Here is a 16,064-nt window from a genome sequence, read left to right on the forward strand (position 1 = left end):
TTAGCTGCTCAGATAGCTGATGTTTAAAGTTAGTGAGGGAAATGTAAGCCCCCAGCTTCAGCGATTTTTGCAATTCGTTCCAGTCACTGGCAGCAGAGAACTGGAAGGAAAGGCGGCCAAAGGAGGTGTTGGCTTTGGGGGTGACCAGTGAGATATACCTGCTGGAGCGCGTGCTACGGGTGTGTGTTGTTATCGTGACCAGTGAGCTGAGATAAGGCGGAGCTTTACCAAGCAAAGACTTTTTGGATTGGAGATGTTTGATAATAACCAAAACAGTGGTGGGGATGTCACTTTTTATTGTTTCTACTGCGAATTGCCCCTTTAACAACAACCATGTATCATCCATATAACCAATCATATTTGACATAGCAAAGAATATGCATTGACTATTTCCTGATGCATCTGTTGTACAACTATTTCCATTAGTCCTTTAAAAAGCAGTATTTTTTATGCTCTTGTGCATAGCGTATGTAGTGTATGTTAGGATTTGTGTAGTGTATGTTGGGCAGTGGTGGAAAAAGTACTCAATTGTCATACTTGAGTAAAAGTAAAGATACCTCAATAGAAAATGACTCAAGAGGGTCTCCTGAGTGACGCAGTGGTCTAAGGCACTGCATTGCAGTGCTAGCTATGCCACTAGAGGTTCTGGGTTCGAGTCCAAGCTCTGTCGCAGCCGGCCATGACTGGGAGACCCATGGGGTGGTGCACAATTGGCCCAGCGTCGTCCGGGTTAGGGGAGGGTTTGGCCAGCAGTAATGACCTTGTCCCATCGCGCACTAGCGACTCCTGTGGGCCGGGCGCAGTGCACGCTGACACGGTTGCCTGGTGTACAGTTTTTCCTCCAACACATTGGTGCGGCTGGCTTCCGGGTTAAGTGGGCATTGTGTCAAGAAGGGGTAAACATTTTTGGAAAATGACTCAAGTGAAAGTCACCCAGTAAAATACTGAAAGTATTTGCTTTTAAATATACGTATGTACCAAAAATAAATGGAATTGCTAAAATGTACTTAAGTATCAAAAGTAAAAGTATAAAAAATGTCTAATTCCTTATATTAAGCAAACCAGACAGCACAATTTTCTTTTTTTATTTACGGATAGCCAGGGGCACACTCCAACACTCAAGACATAATTTACAAACCAAGCATTTGTGTTTAATGAGTCTGTCAGATCAGAACCACTCTTTTACACTACTGCTACTCTCTGTTCATCATATATGCATAGTCACTTTAGCCATATCTACATGTACATACTACCTCAATCAGCCCGACTAACCGGTGTTTGTATGTAGCTTCGCTACTGTATATAGCCTCACTACTGTTATTTTTCACTGTCTTTTTACTGTTGTTTTTATTTCTTTACTTACCTATTGTTCACCTAATACCTTTTTTTTGCACTTTTGGTTAGAGCCTGTAAGTAAGCATTTCACTGTCAGGTCTACACCTGTTGTATTTGGCGCACGTGACAAATAAACTTTGATTTGATTTGAGTAGGAATGACCAGGGATGTTTTCTTGATATGTGAGTGAATTGGAACATTTTCCTGTCCTGTTAAGCATTCAAAATGTAACAAGTACTTTTGGGTGTCAGGGAAAATGTATGGAGTAAAAAGTACATAATTTTCTTTAGGAATGTTGTGAAATAAAGTTGTAATAGAGTTGTCAAAAATATAAATATTAAAGTAAAGTACAGATACCCCCAAAAACTACTTAAGTAGTACTTTAAAGTATTTTCACTTACAGTTGAAGTCGGAAGTTTACATACACCTTAGCCAAATACATTTAAAATCAGTTTTTCACAATTCCTGACATTTAATCCTAGTAAAAATGCCCTGTCTTTGGTCAGTTAGGATCACCACTTTATTTTAAGAATGTGAAATGTCAGAATAATAGTAAAGAGAATTATTATTTCAGCTTTTATTTCTTTCATCACATTCCCAGTGGGTCAGAAGTTTACATACTCTCAATTAGTATTTGGTAGCATTGCCTTTAAATTGTTTAACTTGGGTCAAACATTTCGGGTAGCCTTCCACATGCTTTCCACAATAAGTTGGGTGAATGTTGGCCCATTCCTCCTGACAGAGCTGGTGTAACTGAGTCAGGTTTGTAGGCCTCCTTGCTCGCACACGCCTTTTCAGTTCTGCCCACAAATTTTCTATAGGATTGAGGTCAGGGCTTTGTGATGGCCACTCCAATACCTTGACTTTGTTGTCCTTAAGCCATTTTGCCACAACTTTGGAAGTATGCTTGGGGTCATTGTCCATTTGGAAGACCCATTTGCGACCAAACTTTAACTTCCTGACTGATGTCTTGAGATGTTGCTTCAATATATCTACAGTCGTGGCCAAAAGTTTTGAGAATGACACAAATATTAATTTTCACAAAGTCTGCTTAGTTTGTATGATGGCAATTTGCATATACTCCAGAATGTTATGAAGAGTGATCAGATGAATTGCAATTAATTGCAAAGTCCCTCTTTGCCATGGAAATGAACTGAATCCCCCAAAAACATTTCCACTGCATTTCAGCCCTGCCACAAAAGGACCAGCTGACATCATGTCAGTGATTCTCTCGTTAACACAGGTGTGAGTGTTGACGAGGACAAGGCTGGAGATCACTCTGTCATGCTGATTGAGTTCGAATAACAGACTGGAAGCTTCAAAAGGAGGGTGGTGCTTGGAATCATTGATCTTCCTCTGTCAATCATGGTTACCTGCAAGGAAACACGTGCCGTCATCATTGCTTTGCACAAAAAGGGCTTCACAGGCAAGGATATTGCTGCCAGTAAGATTGCACATAAATCAACCATTTATCAGATCATCAAGAACTTCAAGGAGAGCGGTTCAATTCTTGTGAAGGCTTCAGGGCGCCCAAGAAAGTCCGCAAGCTCCAGGACTGATTCCTAAAGTTGATTCAGCTGCGAGATTGGGGCACCACCAGTACAAAGCTTGCTCAGGAATGGCAGCAGGCAGGTGTGAGTGCATCTGCACACACAGTGAGGCAAAGACTTTTGGAGGATGGCCTGTTGTCAAGAAGGAAAGCAAAGAAGCCACTTCTCTCCAGGAAAAACATCAGGGACAGACTGATATTCTGCAAAAGATACAGGGATTGGACTGCTGAGGACTGGGGTAAAGACACTTTCTCTGATGAATCCCCTTTCCGATTGTTTGGGGCATCCAGAAAAAAGCTTGTCTGGAGAAGACAAGGTGAGCACTACCATCAGTCCTGTGTCATGCCAACAGTAAAGCATCCTGAGACCATTCATGTGTGGGGTTGCTCCTCAGCCAAGGGAGTGGGCTCACTTACAATTTTGCCTAAGAACAAAGCCATGAATAAAGAATGGTACCAACACATCCTCCGAGAGCAACTTCTCCCAACCATCCAGGAACAGTTAGGTGACGAACAATGCCTTTTCCAGCATGATGGAGCACCTTGCAATAAGGCAAAAGTGATAACTAAGTGGCTCAATATTTTGAGTCCATGGCCAGGAAACTCCCCAGACCTTAATCCCATTGAGAACTTGTGGTCAATCCTCAAGAGGCGGGTGGACAAACAAAAACCCTCCAAGCATTGATTAGGCAAGAATGGGCTGCCATCAGTCAGGATGTTGGTTAGAGCCTGTAAGTCTTAAAAAAGAAGGGTCAACACTGCAAATATTGTCTCTTTGCATCAACTTCATGTATTTGTCAATAAAAATCTTTGACACTTATGAAATGCTTGTAATTATACTTGAGTATTCCATAGTAACATCTGACAAAAATATCTAAAGACACTGAAGCAGCAAACTTTGTGAAAATTAATATTTGTGTCATTCTCAAAACTTTTGGCCACGACTGTACATAATTTTACTTCCTCATGATGCCATCTATTTTGTGAAGTGCACCAGTCCCTCCTGCAGCAAAGCACCCCCATAACATGATGCTGCCACCCCTGTGCTTCATGGTTGGGATGGTGTTCTTCGGCTTGCAAGCCTCCCCCTTTTTCCTCCAAACATAACAATGGTCATTATGGCCAAACAGTTCTATTTTTGTTTCATCAGACCAGAGGACATTCCTCCAAAAACTACGATCTTTGTCCCCATGTGCAGTTGCAAACCGTAGTCTGGCTTTTTAATGACGGTTTTGGAGCAGTGGCTTCTTCCTTGCTGAGCGGCCTTTCAGGTTATGTCGATATAGGACTCGTTTTACTGTGGATATATATACTTTTGTACCTGTTTCCTCCAGCATCTTCACAAGGTCCTTTGCTGTTGTTCTGGGATTGATTTGCACTTTTCACACCAAAGTACGTTCATCTCTAGGAGACAGAACAAGTCTCCTTCCTGAGTGGTATGTCGGCTGCGTGGTCCCATGGCATTTATACTTGCGTACTATTGTTTGTACAGATGAATGTGATACCTTCAGGCATTTGGAAATTACTCCCAAAGATGAACCAGACTTGTGGAGGTCAACAATTTTTTTTCTGAGGTCTTGGCTGATTTCTTTTGATTTTCCCATGATGTCAAGCATAGAGGCACTGAGTTTGAACACAGGCTTTGAAATACATCCACAGGTACACCTCCAATTGACTCAAATGATGTCAATTAGCCCATCAGAAGCTTCTAAAGCCATGACATCATTTTCTGGTAATTTACAAGCTGTTTAAAGGCACAGTCAACTAAGTGTATGTAAACTTCTGACCCACTGGAATTGTGATACAGTGAATTATAAGTGAAATAATCTGTCTGTAAACAATTGTTGGAAAAATTACTTGTGTCATGCACAAAGTAGATGTCCTAACCGACTTGCCAAAACTATAGTTTGTTAACAAGAAATGTGTGGAGTGGTATGTAAACTTCCGACTTCAACTTTAAGTCCTTTACACCGCTGATGTTGGAAGGTGTGTAGTGTCTGTTGGGAGGTGTGTAGTGTTTGTTGGAAGGTGTGTAGTGTCTGTTGGGAAGTGTGTAGTGTCTGTTGGGAGGTGTGTAGTGTCTGCTGGGAGGTGTGTAGTGTCTGCTGGGAGGTGTGTAGTGTCTGCTGGGAGGTGTGTAGTGTCTGCTGGGAGGTGTGTAGTGTCTGCTGGGAGGTGTGTAGTGGATGTTGGGAGGTGTGTAGTGGATGTTGGGAGGTGTGTAGTGGATGTTGGGAGGTGTGTAGTGTATGTTGGGAGGTGTGTAGTGGATGTTGGGAGGTGTGTAGTGTATTTTGGGAGGTGTGTTGTGTATGTTGGGAGGTGTGTAGTGTTTGTTGGGAGGTGTGTAGTGTGTGTTGGGTGCTGTGTAGTGCATGTTGGGAGCTGTTGAGTGTATGTTGGAAGGTGTGTAGTGTATGTTGAGATGTGCTCACAGATAGGCTCTGAGCAGATCCTCAGTAATTTCATCCCCTCTTCCCTCTCGTCCAGGACCTGCTGGAGGATGGCCTGGTACTCTCTCTCCCTCTCCAGCAACTGCTCCATTAGCCTGGGCAGACACAGCAGGGAGAGAGGAGGGGAGGGGGAGCCATAGGGTCATTCAATGAGTTAACACAATACTACTAGACATGGCTACTGCAGCCACAGCGATAGCCATGATGAAAATAAACATATTTTCTCTTCTGTGTTGGGACCTTTCTACATAACAGAATTAACATTGGTGAGGAAACAATGTGAAGCTACATGAAATATCTGTTACTAATCCATCACAGTGTAATAGCAAAGGTTGTTGGAATAAATCTCTGCTTTTGTGTCTGACAGTTGTTGTCATGGTTATGACCGCACGGCGACCCACCTTTTGGTTTCCAGCTTCATCCTGCCTAGTTCTATGGTGACGGAGCGCTGGGCATTATTGGATTCGTGTGAAACAGTGGAACTGAGTGTGCTCACGCCGGAGGTGGCGACCGTGTCAGTGTTGGGAGGGGCTCTGCTCTGGTGGGCGGCGGTATCCTCAGGCTCAACGTCATCGTCAACGTCAACGTTATCTTGGTCGGCCGGGTCACTCTCCGAGGCCAGGCTGAAGTGGGGCCTCAGCTCTGGGTAAGGAGACGTGATGCGTCATTACACCGTTACAGCAATAGCATGACAACTAGTTCATATGCAATAGCTAAACTGCACTTTGAAATAGGAAACATGAAACCAAGACAGCAACATCACAAGCCTCAATAAAGATCAGTCTATGACTACAATAATCTTTCAAATGCAATTGTTATAATGGCATCTGACTAGTATATACAATATTCTTGTTAAATACAAATCTCTGTTCTCCTTTTGATGTATCACTATGGGGATTCACCAGGAACACCAACTCTTGGAAGGACCTATCAAAAGCGTCTGTTGGAGACAGACGGGTAGAGTGGCAAATAAGGTGAGCCCCTCACTTCCTTATAAGGAGCCACTTTCCCGCCCTCTGGTCATTCTCGCGAAGAGCATTGCTCTCTAGCTCTTCTCAGCACAACTGGATCCCTGTTTTCCTGCTTACAAGCAAACCGAAAGGTTATTGCTGCTGAACGTAGGTCTTCAGACCCTTTCGAGAGGTTGAGTACGGACCTAAAGGTTTTTGTTTGTGTAGAAATTCCTTTTCTACTTCTCAGTCTCCGTTGGTAGCTAGCTTCACGGCTAACTATTGAGACTCAGTTAGCCCACGCTGCAAGGCTAACTTGGCTAGCTCGCTGAGAGGCAAGCTAAGCTCACTAGCATACCCTACCTGCAACATGGTAGCATTGCTAGTTCCCTTCTGGACGTCTAGCTTAACCTACGTTCACCCGTTTGTGTTAACTAGACCAACCGTCTCAGCCTCACGGCTCCTTCGGTTGCGGGACCACACTACCTGAAGGCTCACTGTGCCCCCACATGGTTTCCTTCAGCTAGCACTGAGATAGCTACAGCACACCTTCACCACAAGGTAGCTGCTAGCTAGCTAAGGCTCCACTAGCCTCTTGGCTATAGCGTTCTATTGTGCTCATTATTGCTAGTTATTAGCCGCAATGCTTCTAACTAGCTAGCTTTAAACGCCATTTACACAAGCTACCTTTTGCTAGCCACCAGCAGCAAGGCTTCTGTCTAGCTAGCCCAGGCCTGCTTCTTGTTGTTCTTTCAACAGGCGTTGCTTTTTCCTCCTAGCAAGCCTTGTTCCTCACAATGGCCACTGCCATCCCAGGAAGAGCCTGGCACTTGAACTCCCAGGTTTTTGCGCTTGCGGTTCCATGATTGTGGAAGGATTACCACCCTCAATGCATCAATTGTTTGGGAAAGGAACACGCCCAAGAGGCTTTTGACGGCCGAGTGCTGTGATCACTGCAAACTAGGGCAGGTCAGAGAAGGCTTAAATGAGCATCTATTTCGATAGCCCCTCGCCTCAGAGCAACAGTGAAATCTGAGGCTCAGCTCCCCGTAAACGAGTCCAGTTGGGGCAAGGTCATGGATAGACTCGACTTCCTCACCTCACTGTCTGACGATGTAGTGTCTGGAAAGCAAGCTAGGGGGTGCCGAGGATGACAATGGGATTTATCTCACAGTTATCCTCGAGATGGGGGCTGACGATCCGGTTCGCCCGCAGGTCGGACGGCCTTGAGAGCAGTGAAGCCACCCCCTACTCCATTGGAGTTTGGTGGCCGTCTCCTGTAGGGGCTCGGGGCCCGTCAAGGGACCTATGCGATTGGAAGAGACTCCCATCTCATACAGCCCCTGTAAAACAACTGCTACCCACAGTACCAGCTTGCTTCAGGGAAGCTAAGAGCTTGTGGGACAAAACCCTCACTAGCAAGATTTTTGCTAGAGGCACTCCGAGCCTGGATATGCACAACATGCACTATATGGAGGAATCCGGGTTTGTTAACCCTCCCAATGTGGAGCCGTCACTGGCTTACCACCTCAGCCCCTCACGCCATTTTACTAACGACACCGGCACCTCACTCCCTAGAAAGACAGCGCTTTACTGTCTCCATTTTTCTGAAAATGTACAAGGCCTCGGCCCAAGCAATCGGAGCTCTCAATGTGACCTCTATTGTTGGTTTATCAGGCTGAGCTACTGAAAGAGGTGGGGAAGCAACTGGAGCAGGACACCCATGGCCAGATGCTTTGGAGGAGAGCTGTATGATTACAGACCTAAATCTCCGTGCCTCCCATAGTGCCATTCAAGCTCGTGGTTATAGCATGAGCCTAGCAGTAGTGGGTGAAAGGGCACTTTGGCTGAGCTTATCCAGCTTAACAGACAAAGTAAATGTGGACCTCCTGGATGTCCCAGTGACACCCGATGAGTTGTTCATGCCGCAGAAGTGTGTCATGCGCAAGAAAGAAGGCAAAGCCTTCAACTTCTGCCTGCCCCGCAGACCCGGGCCCGTGGTAGCCCTTTGGTTCGTACATCTCGTCCCAAAAATATTTTACATACAGCGGATTTTTAAAGGGCTGAAGAGTTTGGTCTGCTTTGTGTTTACATTTTTGCCATGGATTTTTTGTTGTTGTGATACTGGTATCGTCACAGCCCTAGAAAATAGGGTTATGCCGTATGCTTTTCCTCCTATGCTGCCTACCATCCCTCTTCCGTCTACACAGAGCAAGGAAATTGGGCCGCCTCTGCCTTTCCGGTCGGCAGTTACACCCTGCTCACGACCAGTCCTGGCAGCTATCGTCATGCAGGGTTTGTAGCCTACTCTTGGAAGAGAGTGCCAGCCCCCGTATGCTCACACTTTTTTTTTTTTTAAGTTGCGTTTTTCTTGGAGAAGTGCTATGACTAAACAGATTGTTCCTTCCTACACTCCATTTTCCATGGTCCTATGTTCCTAGCGGGATTTTTTTAGGAAGGAGAGAAGGTTTTGTCATTTAAGGTCCTCTAGCCGTTTTGTCGGTGTGCCAAGGCCCGACACTAATCCATAATTGTTATGTCGTTTCTAGGGGGGGCACGTCACATTCGCCCAGTCTCTAGTCTTTAGCTAGTCCTGGGACATGTCTATTGTGCTTAAGCTACTTTCACAGCAGCTAGTAGCTGCTGAGAAGCGTGGAGATGTAACATTGCTCCATCTTTCGCTTTACTACTGCCCTTAGCATCCCTAAACACAGTGTTGGGAAGCAGTGAACTACATGGAGTTCACTAGTAATTTTAACTACATTTTGCAGTAGCTTGGTGGTAGTTGAACTAAATTCAAATCTAGCTACACTCTTTGGAAAAAAAGGTGCTATCTCGAATTTTAAGGGTTCTTTGGCTGTTCCCATAGGTGAACCCTTTGAATAACTTTTTTTGGTTCCAGGTAGAACCCTTTTGGAACCCAAAATAGTTCTACCTAGAACCAAAAAGGGTTTAACATGGAAACAAAAAGGGTTCTCTTATGGGGACAGCCTGAAGTGTAACTCTACTCTTTTAGCGAAAATAAAATATGGTGGTAGGCAATAATTTCCTTTTTCAACATCAGATCTGCCTAATTCTCACTTGAAACATCGGTTTTGTGTTTTATTAGGCTAAAATCCACATTCTGTTAACATATGAACCCAAAGCAATCTGTTCATGCAGATTGTAGTATATGACATTTCAGATTGACTTATGATCATTTTTCACAAAGTAGTTTGGATGTGGTGAACTACTTTTTTCAAAGTAATTTTAGTTAAGTAAACAACATTTTCCTTAAGGGTAGCTTTAGCGAGGCTTAACTTCTTCCAGTGTGAAGTAACTGGGAGCTTGGTAAACTACATTTTCAGAGTAGCTTCCCCAACACTACCAGTCACTGTTTGCGCCCACAGTCTGCCCAGGGGTTTTTCATTTCGCACGTTACGCATCTACTTGGATTGAACGAGAGCTCAAGGGTGTTATGCCCTTCTCTCATAGGGCCCTCTCCTACTGAGGAGTTTACATTTTGGGCACTGTTTTTGGGACATATCTCATTAAACAGAGGAAGAGAAGCATGAGAATGGCAGGAGAGTGGCTCCTTATAAGGAAGTGAGGGGCTCACCTCATTCGCCGCTACATGTCTGTCTCCAACAGATGCTTTTTATTGGTCCTTCTGAGAGTTGTGATACATCTCACTCATATTTTCAGAGAACCGGAGTGACAAAAGTAACCTTAAGTTGTGATTTTATTGGGGCTCTATTCAAAGTCAAGTTCCTATCTTTACTTAACAGTGTCCTGGGCCCTAAGGGGCATAATTACTCATTTAAAACTCTGCAGCTGGAGTCACTGCTATTACCTGGCACCAGGATGGTGATGGCAGTTTGCACCGCTTTACGGATGATATTGTCCAGGGCGAACATCCAGTGGGGCTTGATGTTGTGGTTTCGTAGTACTTTGTTTACCTGGAGACGCAATGGCCACACATACACGCACACACACACCATTAATAAACAGCTGACCCACACACACACATACTGCACCAAGGCATCCTCTACATGGTCACATTACTGGAAAGGACAACAGGCTTGACCCCACAGGGTGTCTGTTTACATTGCGTGTGGTTGCTGCCTAGTAAGCTGAGATATCCCCCTATAATTAGCCTATGGAACAAGCATTTCCCAGAAAAAAGAGATACTGCTATTTATAAAAAGCCATGCATTCTGGAAAATCCAACTGTAAAAAAACAAGTGTGCATTGATAATAATCTGTTGCAGACAGTGTAACCTATAGACCAGAGCTGTTTTCATAAGTATCCACTAGGGGGCATCAGAGCTCATTATTGACAGAGCGTATAACTCTCGCAAATCTAACAGCCTGCTATTTGCATAATTGCATTGTGAGACAGGGCAGAATCAGCCCCTTTACATGATGTGCAATTAAGCGGACATATTTCCCTTTAATTACCCTTAAAGGTCAAAAGTGTTTCGCTGTCAATAGTCTGATCTGTTTGTTCAAACAATGGCAGCATGGCGACATAAATCTGCTGTGAACAGTTCACAGAAACCCCCTTAAATCATAATTCAATGTCTCCAGAACCTTTGGTCTATACAAGGACTATTTTAATTCCAAGCCATTCACAGTGGATAAATAGACAATGGGATTTTTGAATCATCATAGGCCATTTATAATGCTTATGGAGAGACCTACTAATGGGTGAAGAAAGAGCACTTACTGCATCCTGGAACCCGAATAGCACCACCTGTAGCTGGCTGATGGCCGTGCTGTCAAAGTCTAGCTCCAGTTTGAGCTGGGAGAGGGTGTTGGCTATGATCTTCCTGTCCGCCATGCGCACAAAGTCCCCCAGACTGACCACCAGGGTGGAGATATGCTGATGTCTCAACTTGGTGTCGGATGTCTCAGAACCCTGCACACACAGGGGAGAGGAGGATGACGAGAAGGGGTGATGAGAGGAGGGTGAAGGTAGAGAGAGGAGTGCAGATGACAAGAGGTTTGTTTTACTCTGAGACAGCCCCTATTCTAACCTGTTCCCAGATCTGTTTGTGCTGTCTTGCCAACTCCTAGGGTCATTGTCAGGCCGAGTGACACCAGGGCAAAAACCGAACTGGAACCAGGCCAACCCTTTCCCTGTCCACTACCAGACTAGATGCTAACTGACCTGTTTGAGAGCCTCCACGAGGTTGGCCACCACCTTGTCTCTGTCCTCAGTGAGGATGCGGTGCAGAGTGGCCCTTCTCTCGCTGTCCTTCCTCAGCATGAAGAACCCAGTGTCCTTCTCATCAGGAGACGGCGGAGCACTGTGGTCCTCAAAGTTCTCCACTGGGATACTGGTGGGGAACACAGGTTAGATTAGAGACCCCAGGGACATTTGTTTTAGAACATATTTGTAAAGGAGAATAATAAAGTTAAAGTTGGTATACACACTGTCCAACGAAATGCTTACTTGCACAATTTATAGTCCAACATTTACATGTGTTTTGGAGAAGGGAGGATTGGTGGGAAAGTGTTTAAAATGGTCCAGTATTTAGCAATAACAACAAGAGTCTGGTAGCAGCAGTTGTGGTGTGTGTGTGTAGCATGAATGTATGTGTGTGTGTGGATAAGTGTATCAAATGTTATTTGTCACATGCGCTGAATACAACAGCTGTAGACCTTACAGTGAAATACTTACAAGACCGTAACCAACAATGCAGTTTCATGAAAAACACGTGTTAAGTAAAAAATAGATAAGTAAAAAATAAGAAATGAAAGTATATCTGTACAGTGTGTTTGTGAGTGAGTGCGGAGAAAAAACACAGGCTCAGTGAAAATGTTTTGACAACATATTGAGAATAATAAAGTTCACAAATATTACAGGACATTCTTTGGCAACCGTGGTATAAGCATGATCACATCTGGAAATAATGTACTCCACGGATGTACAACATCCCTCGTCCATTATGCCCAGATAATGTACAGAGCGTCTGTCTTTATCTCTTACTTGCTATATAAGTTTCCTCCAGATTTGGGTTTTTCCGGCACTGCTTATTGTCAGATTGATTAAGCGGTGTGTTTTTGTGATCTCAAATCCAAAATGAGTAAAGAGACAAATTTAAAACGTTAGCTTCACTGTCCAGATACATACTGTATGGTGCTGACTGTATGTTGTGTTACCTGAGGAACAGGGAGCGGGTTCCCTTGACATCCCGATCGCTGTAACACTTGGTGCTGGGCTTGAAGATGAAGGGGTTGGTGTTGAGGTCGTTCTCAGGGGAGACGGAGCCGTACTCACTGCTGCTGCTGGTGTCCTCCACCACCACAGGCACTGGCAGGGAGATGCTGCGCAGGTACTCTGGAGGGCACAGAGACGGGTGACGGCACAGTTACACCACTGTTACACAAAGAAAAGCAGAGCGAACAACTTGTTAGGGACGCTACATGGAAATTATATTACAGTACTACTTCTGTGAGAGTATCATCTCAGGGTAGGGTAGTCAACAGGACAATTGGGTTAGCCTAATGTCGTTGGGCTCAGACTCAGTGTACTCTAAAGAGGATGAAACGCAGACGCTCAGATAAACTCACCTGAACCTGCTGGTGTAAGAGCTGAGGAGAAAAACAGATTTTTTTTATTACATTTTTTAATTAAATGATAAGTATGGATTGTGCAGAAAAATAAACAGAGACAAAAAGTATCTAAAACAAAGTATCTAGAAGCAATTGTCTATCTATTCAGATATATCTGTATTCTACTAACTACTGCACTGATTGACCAGTGAAGCGTTGTCCTAGCTACCTGTGAAGCTGCTCTTGCCCCTCTTCTTGCGGCTGGTGACGGTGAGGAACTCATCCGTGAGCAGGTGCAGGGCGGTGGCCCTCTGGTCGGGATCGGGCTCAAAGCAGCGCAGGATGAAGGCCTTGGCCTCCATGGACATGGAATCTGGGATCTCAGGGTGGATCTTGAACATGCCGACCTGTAGCCAAGATAAAACACAGCACAGTCATGCTTGAGTTAAGGGCCTAAACTACAGCTGCAGCCAAGTCATAGTACAGAACTAAGTTAAGTCACCTAGCCAAGTCATGCTAGATCTAAGGGCCTAACTTGCAGCTACAGCCAAGATAAAACCCAGTCATGTTAGATCTAAGGGGCCTAACTTGGAACTACAGCCAAGATAAAGGCCTAACCTCCATCTACTGCCAAGACAAAACCCAGTCATGTTAGATCTAAGGGCCTAACCTGCAGCTAGAGCCAAGACAAAACCCAGTCATGTTAGATCTAAGGGCCTAACCTGCAGCTAGAGCCAAGACAAAACCTAGTCATGTTAGATCTAAGGGCCTAACCTGCAGCTAGAGCCAAGACAAAACCCAGTCATGTTAGATCTAAGAACCTGCAGCTACAGCCAAGACAAAACCCAGTCATGTTAGATCTAAGGGCCTGACTTTAGTTAATGGTGGGTAAACTGATCTCTTGTAACCCATAGCTCTGTGGCGCTGTAACACTATGCAGGCGTGCTCATACCATCACAATATAGGAGGTCAACGCGACAGTGAAGGACGAATGCGTTAGCTCGTCTGATAAGAAGCACTCTAGAAATTCCCAACATTGATCTGGAATGTAGGCTTGAGATTAGGAATGTAATGCCCCTACCAGTGGAGACATTCCAAAAGAATGTTTATGTGAGGATTGTTGCCAAACGCTTTCTCACCTGTACAACAGTACAGATGAGAAACTACTCTAAATAGTAGTTTCTCATGTAAGCCATTGCATAGAAAGATGACAGTGTTAGTGAAAGAATTATTAGCATTGCAGATCTATACAATCCGGTATAGAAAAGTGGTTTATAAACACTGGAAAATGCACGTTAAGACATGTGAACGCGCAGCAATTTACTACTGTAATTCAATTAAAATGCATAGAAATGTCCATGCTTCTGGCCTGCATTCAACATGATCTCCATCACACTCCACAGACCACCCAGTTGGATCATTAGCTTCCGTTTTTAATAGACTACATATACCCAGACTTTGCCTTTGTGATATTGCTGATGAGGGCAACACTTAAAGTTTCCACTTTAGATGAATACAAGTGGAAAAAGCTTGAGGAGGGCTCATTAATGGAACGGAAACTTAAAACAACACACAAAGGCTAGACGGTACTGCACACAAGTTCTATCTCTAGGCACTATGTCTAACCTCACACATGAATAAGTACTTAATCCAATCACTTGCACAAATGTGCCTAGAGGCGTGTAAAGACAGCTATCTATTCCCGCATCTGACTTCACTACTGACAGAAATATGTCAGCAAAACCATAAATCCCAATGAACAACAGAGGTCAATAAACTGAACATTAGTTGACTTCTGAACTCTGACCTTGAACATGGCGGCCTGTGGTTCCCCCAGCTCGTAGAAGGGTGGTTTCCCAGTGGCCATCTCAATGATGGTGCACCCAAGAGACCAGATGTCTGCAGGCTTGCCGTAGCCTCGAGGGCCTTTATCTATGATCTCAGGGGCCATGTACTGTAGAGTCCCTGCAAAACAACAACACACCAAACAGACTGGAAATTATACACATCATAGCTGCTAGTTACAAGTTGCATATGTAGAATTTGCATTTAAGGTCTGATACAAGCAAACCAGGTTTTAGGGAGGGTGAACTTGGGCTCTATAATAACCATGGATGAAATGAGTCTAATTATAGCCTACTGTAAGAGAAGCTTTTATAGAGCTTTTAAAAGGTAAGCTAATGCTATGGTGAAAATAGGAGAGACACATTGCGGTACAATTTAAACAGGAGAAACTGACTGTACGGTAATGGTTTCAAGATGAAAAGGATGTGTATCTCTATGTTCCAATCAGCAGTCCACTGATCTTAACAAAGAGGCCAAGCTGTGCTACCATTGGCTGCCACAATGTCAACAATGCCATAACCCTGGAACCCTGACCTGACCATAAACACTCACCAAACAGCACTCTGAATAGAAACGGCAGGCTATTCTGAGATATATAAATTACAGCAGAGATCATCAACTAGATTCAGCCGCGGGCCTATTTTATCTAGAGCGGACGGTCAGGTGGCTGGAACATAACTATAAATAATTTGTAGACTGCAAATTGACCCAAAGAATCCCAAACAGATATACTATTTGACTAAAACATAACAATCCAAAAACCTTGCTTACGTTTGTACACGGTTACATATATGTCTATGTTAGAATTAAAATCACTTGGAGCTGATTTGCTTGTGTTTGATTTGCTGGGGGGGGGCTCAGAAAAATTGGGGCACACAAAACAACTAGTTTCTTTGGGACAAAACTAAAGTTATTATAAATAGTCAGTGAGATCACTACGTGGGCTGAGGGACCAGCTCATTTTAAAACATCCTGTTCCATCATGGCATGTTTAGAATGTAGGGAGGGGAAGCTTGGTGGTTCTACACCCAATCAGGAAGATCAGAACATACCAGTGGTTATAAACCTAGTCAGGGAGACCAGAACATACCAGTGAAAGTCTCAGTGCAGGGGTTGATCCCAGCAAGCCGTTTAGAGGTACCAAAGTCAGATATCTTCAGAACTCCACTATATGTGTTTATAAGCACATTATCACCCTGTGGATATAAAGAGAACAGATGGGATGAGAAAAGAGCTCCATTCCAAGTAATATCTATTCCTTAACCTTAATCCAAATGACTATGATATCAGCCTGGTTATCTAAGGTATTTCCTAGAAGGCAATCAGCAACAGTTGTTACAGTGGGCCTTATTCACCACCTCCAATCCAAAACAAGATTATTAGCATTGCTGT

General features: G+C 44.1%; 1 protein-coding gene across 1 annotated transcript in view; it reads right to left on the reverse strand.

Moving 5' to 3' along the window:
* Window positions 1-16,064, reverse strand: part of LOC106607751 (mitogen-activated protein kinase kinase kinase 5) — a 61,241-nt gene that overhangs the window by 3,324 nt on the left and 41,853 nt on the right. The window contains exons 18-27 of the mRNA XM_014205044.2: window positions 15,763-15,868; window positions 14,635-14,792; window positions 13,057-13,234; window positions 12,846-12,866; window positions 12,435-12,612; window positions 11,440-11,608; window positions 10,996-11,187; window positions 10,120-10,225; window positions 5,739-5,979; window positions 5,320-5,432 (exon numbers count right to left, since the gene is read on the reverse strand). Coding sequence (XP_014060519.2) covers window positions 5,320-5,432; window positions 5,739-5,979; window positions 10,120-10,225; window positions 10,996-11,187; window positions 11,440-11,608; window positions 12,435-12,612; window positions 12,846-12,866; window positions 13,057-13,234; window positions 14,635-14,792; window positions 15,763-15,868 — 1,462 coding nt within the window. The remainder of the gene's footprint in view (window positions 1-5,319; window positions 5,433-5,738; window positions 5,980-10,119; window positions 10,226-10,995; window positions 11,188-11,439; window positions 11,609-12,434; window positions 12,613-12,845; window positions 12,867-13,056; window positions 13,235-14,634; window positions 14,793-15,762; window positions 15,869-16,064) is intronic.

Source organism: Salmo salar, chromosome ssa06 (assembly GCF_905237065.1).
Source record: "Salmo salar chromosome ssa06, Ssal_v3.1, whole genome shotgun sequence".
Taxonomy (NCBI): domain Eukaryota; kingdom Metazoa; phylum Chordata; class Actinopteri; order Salmoniformes; family Salmonidae; genus Salmo; species Salmo salar.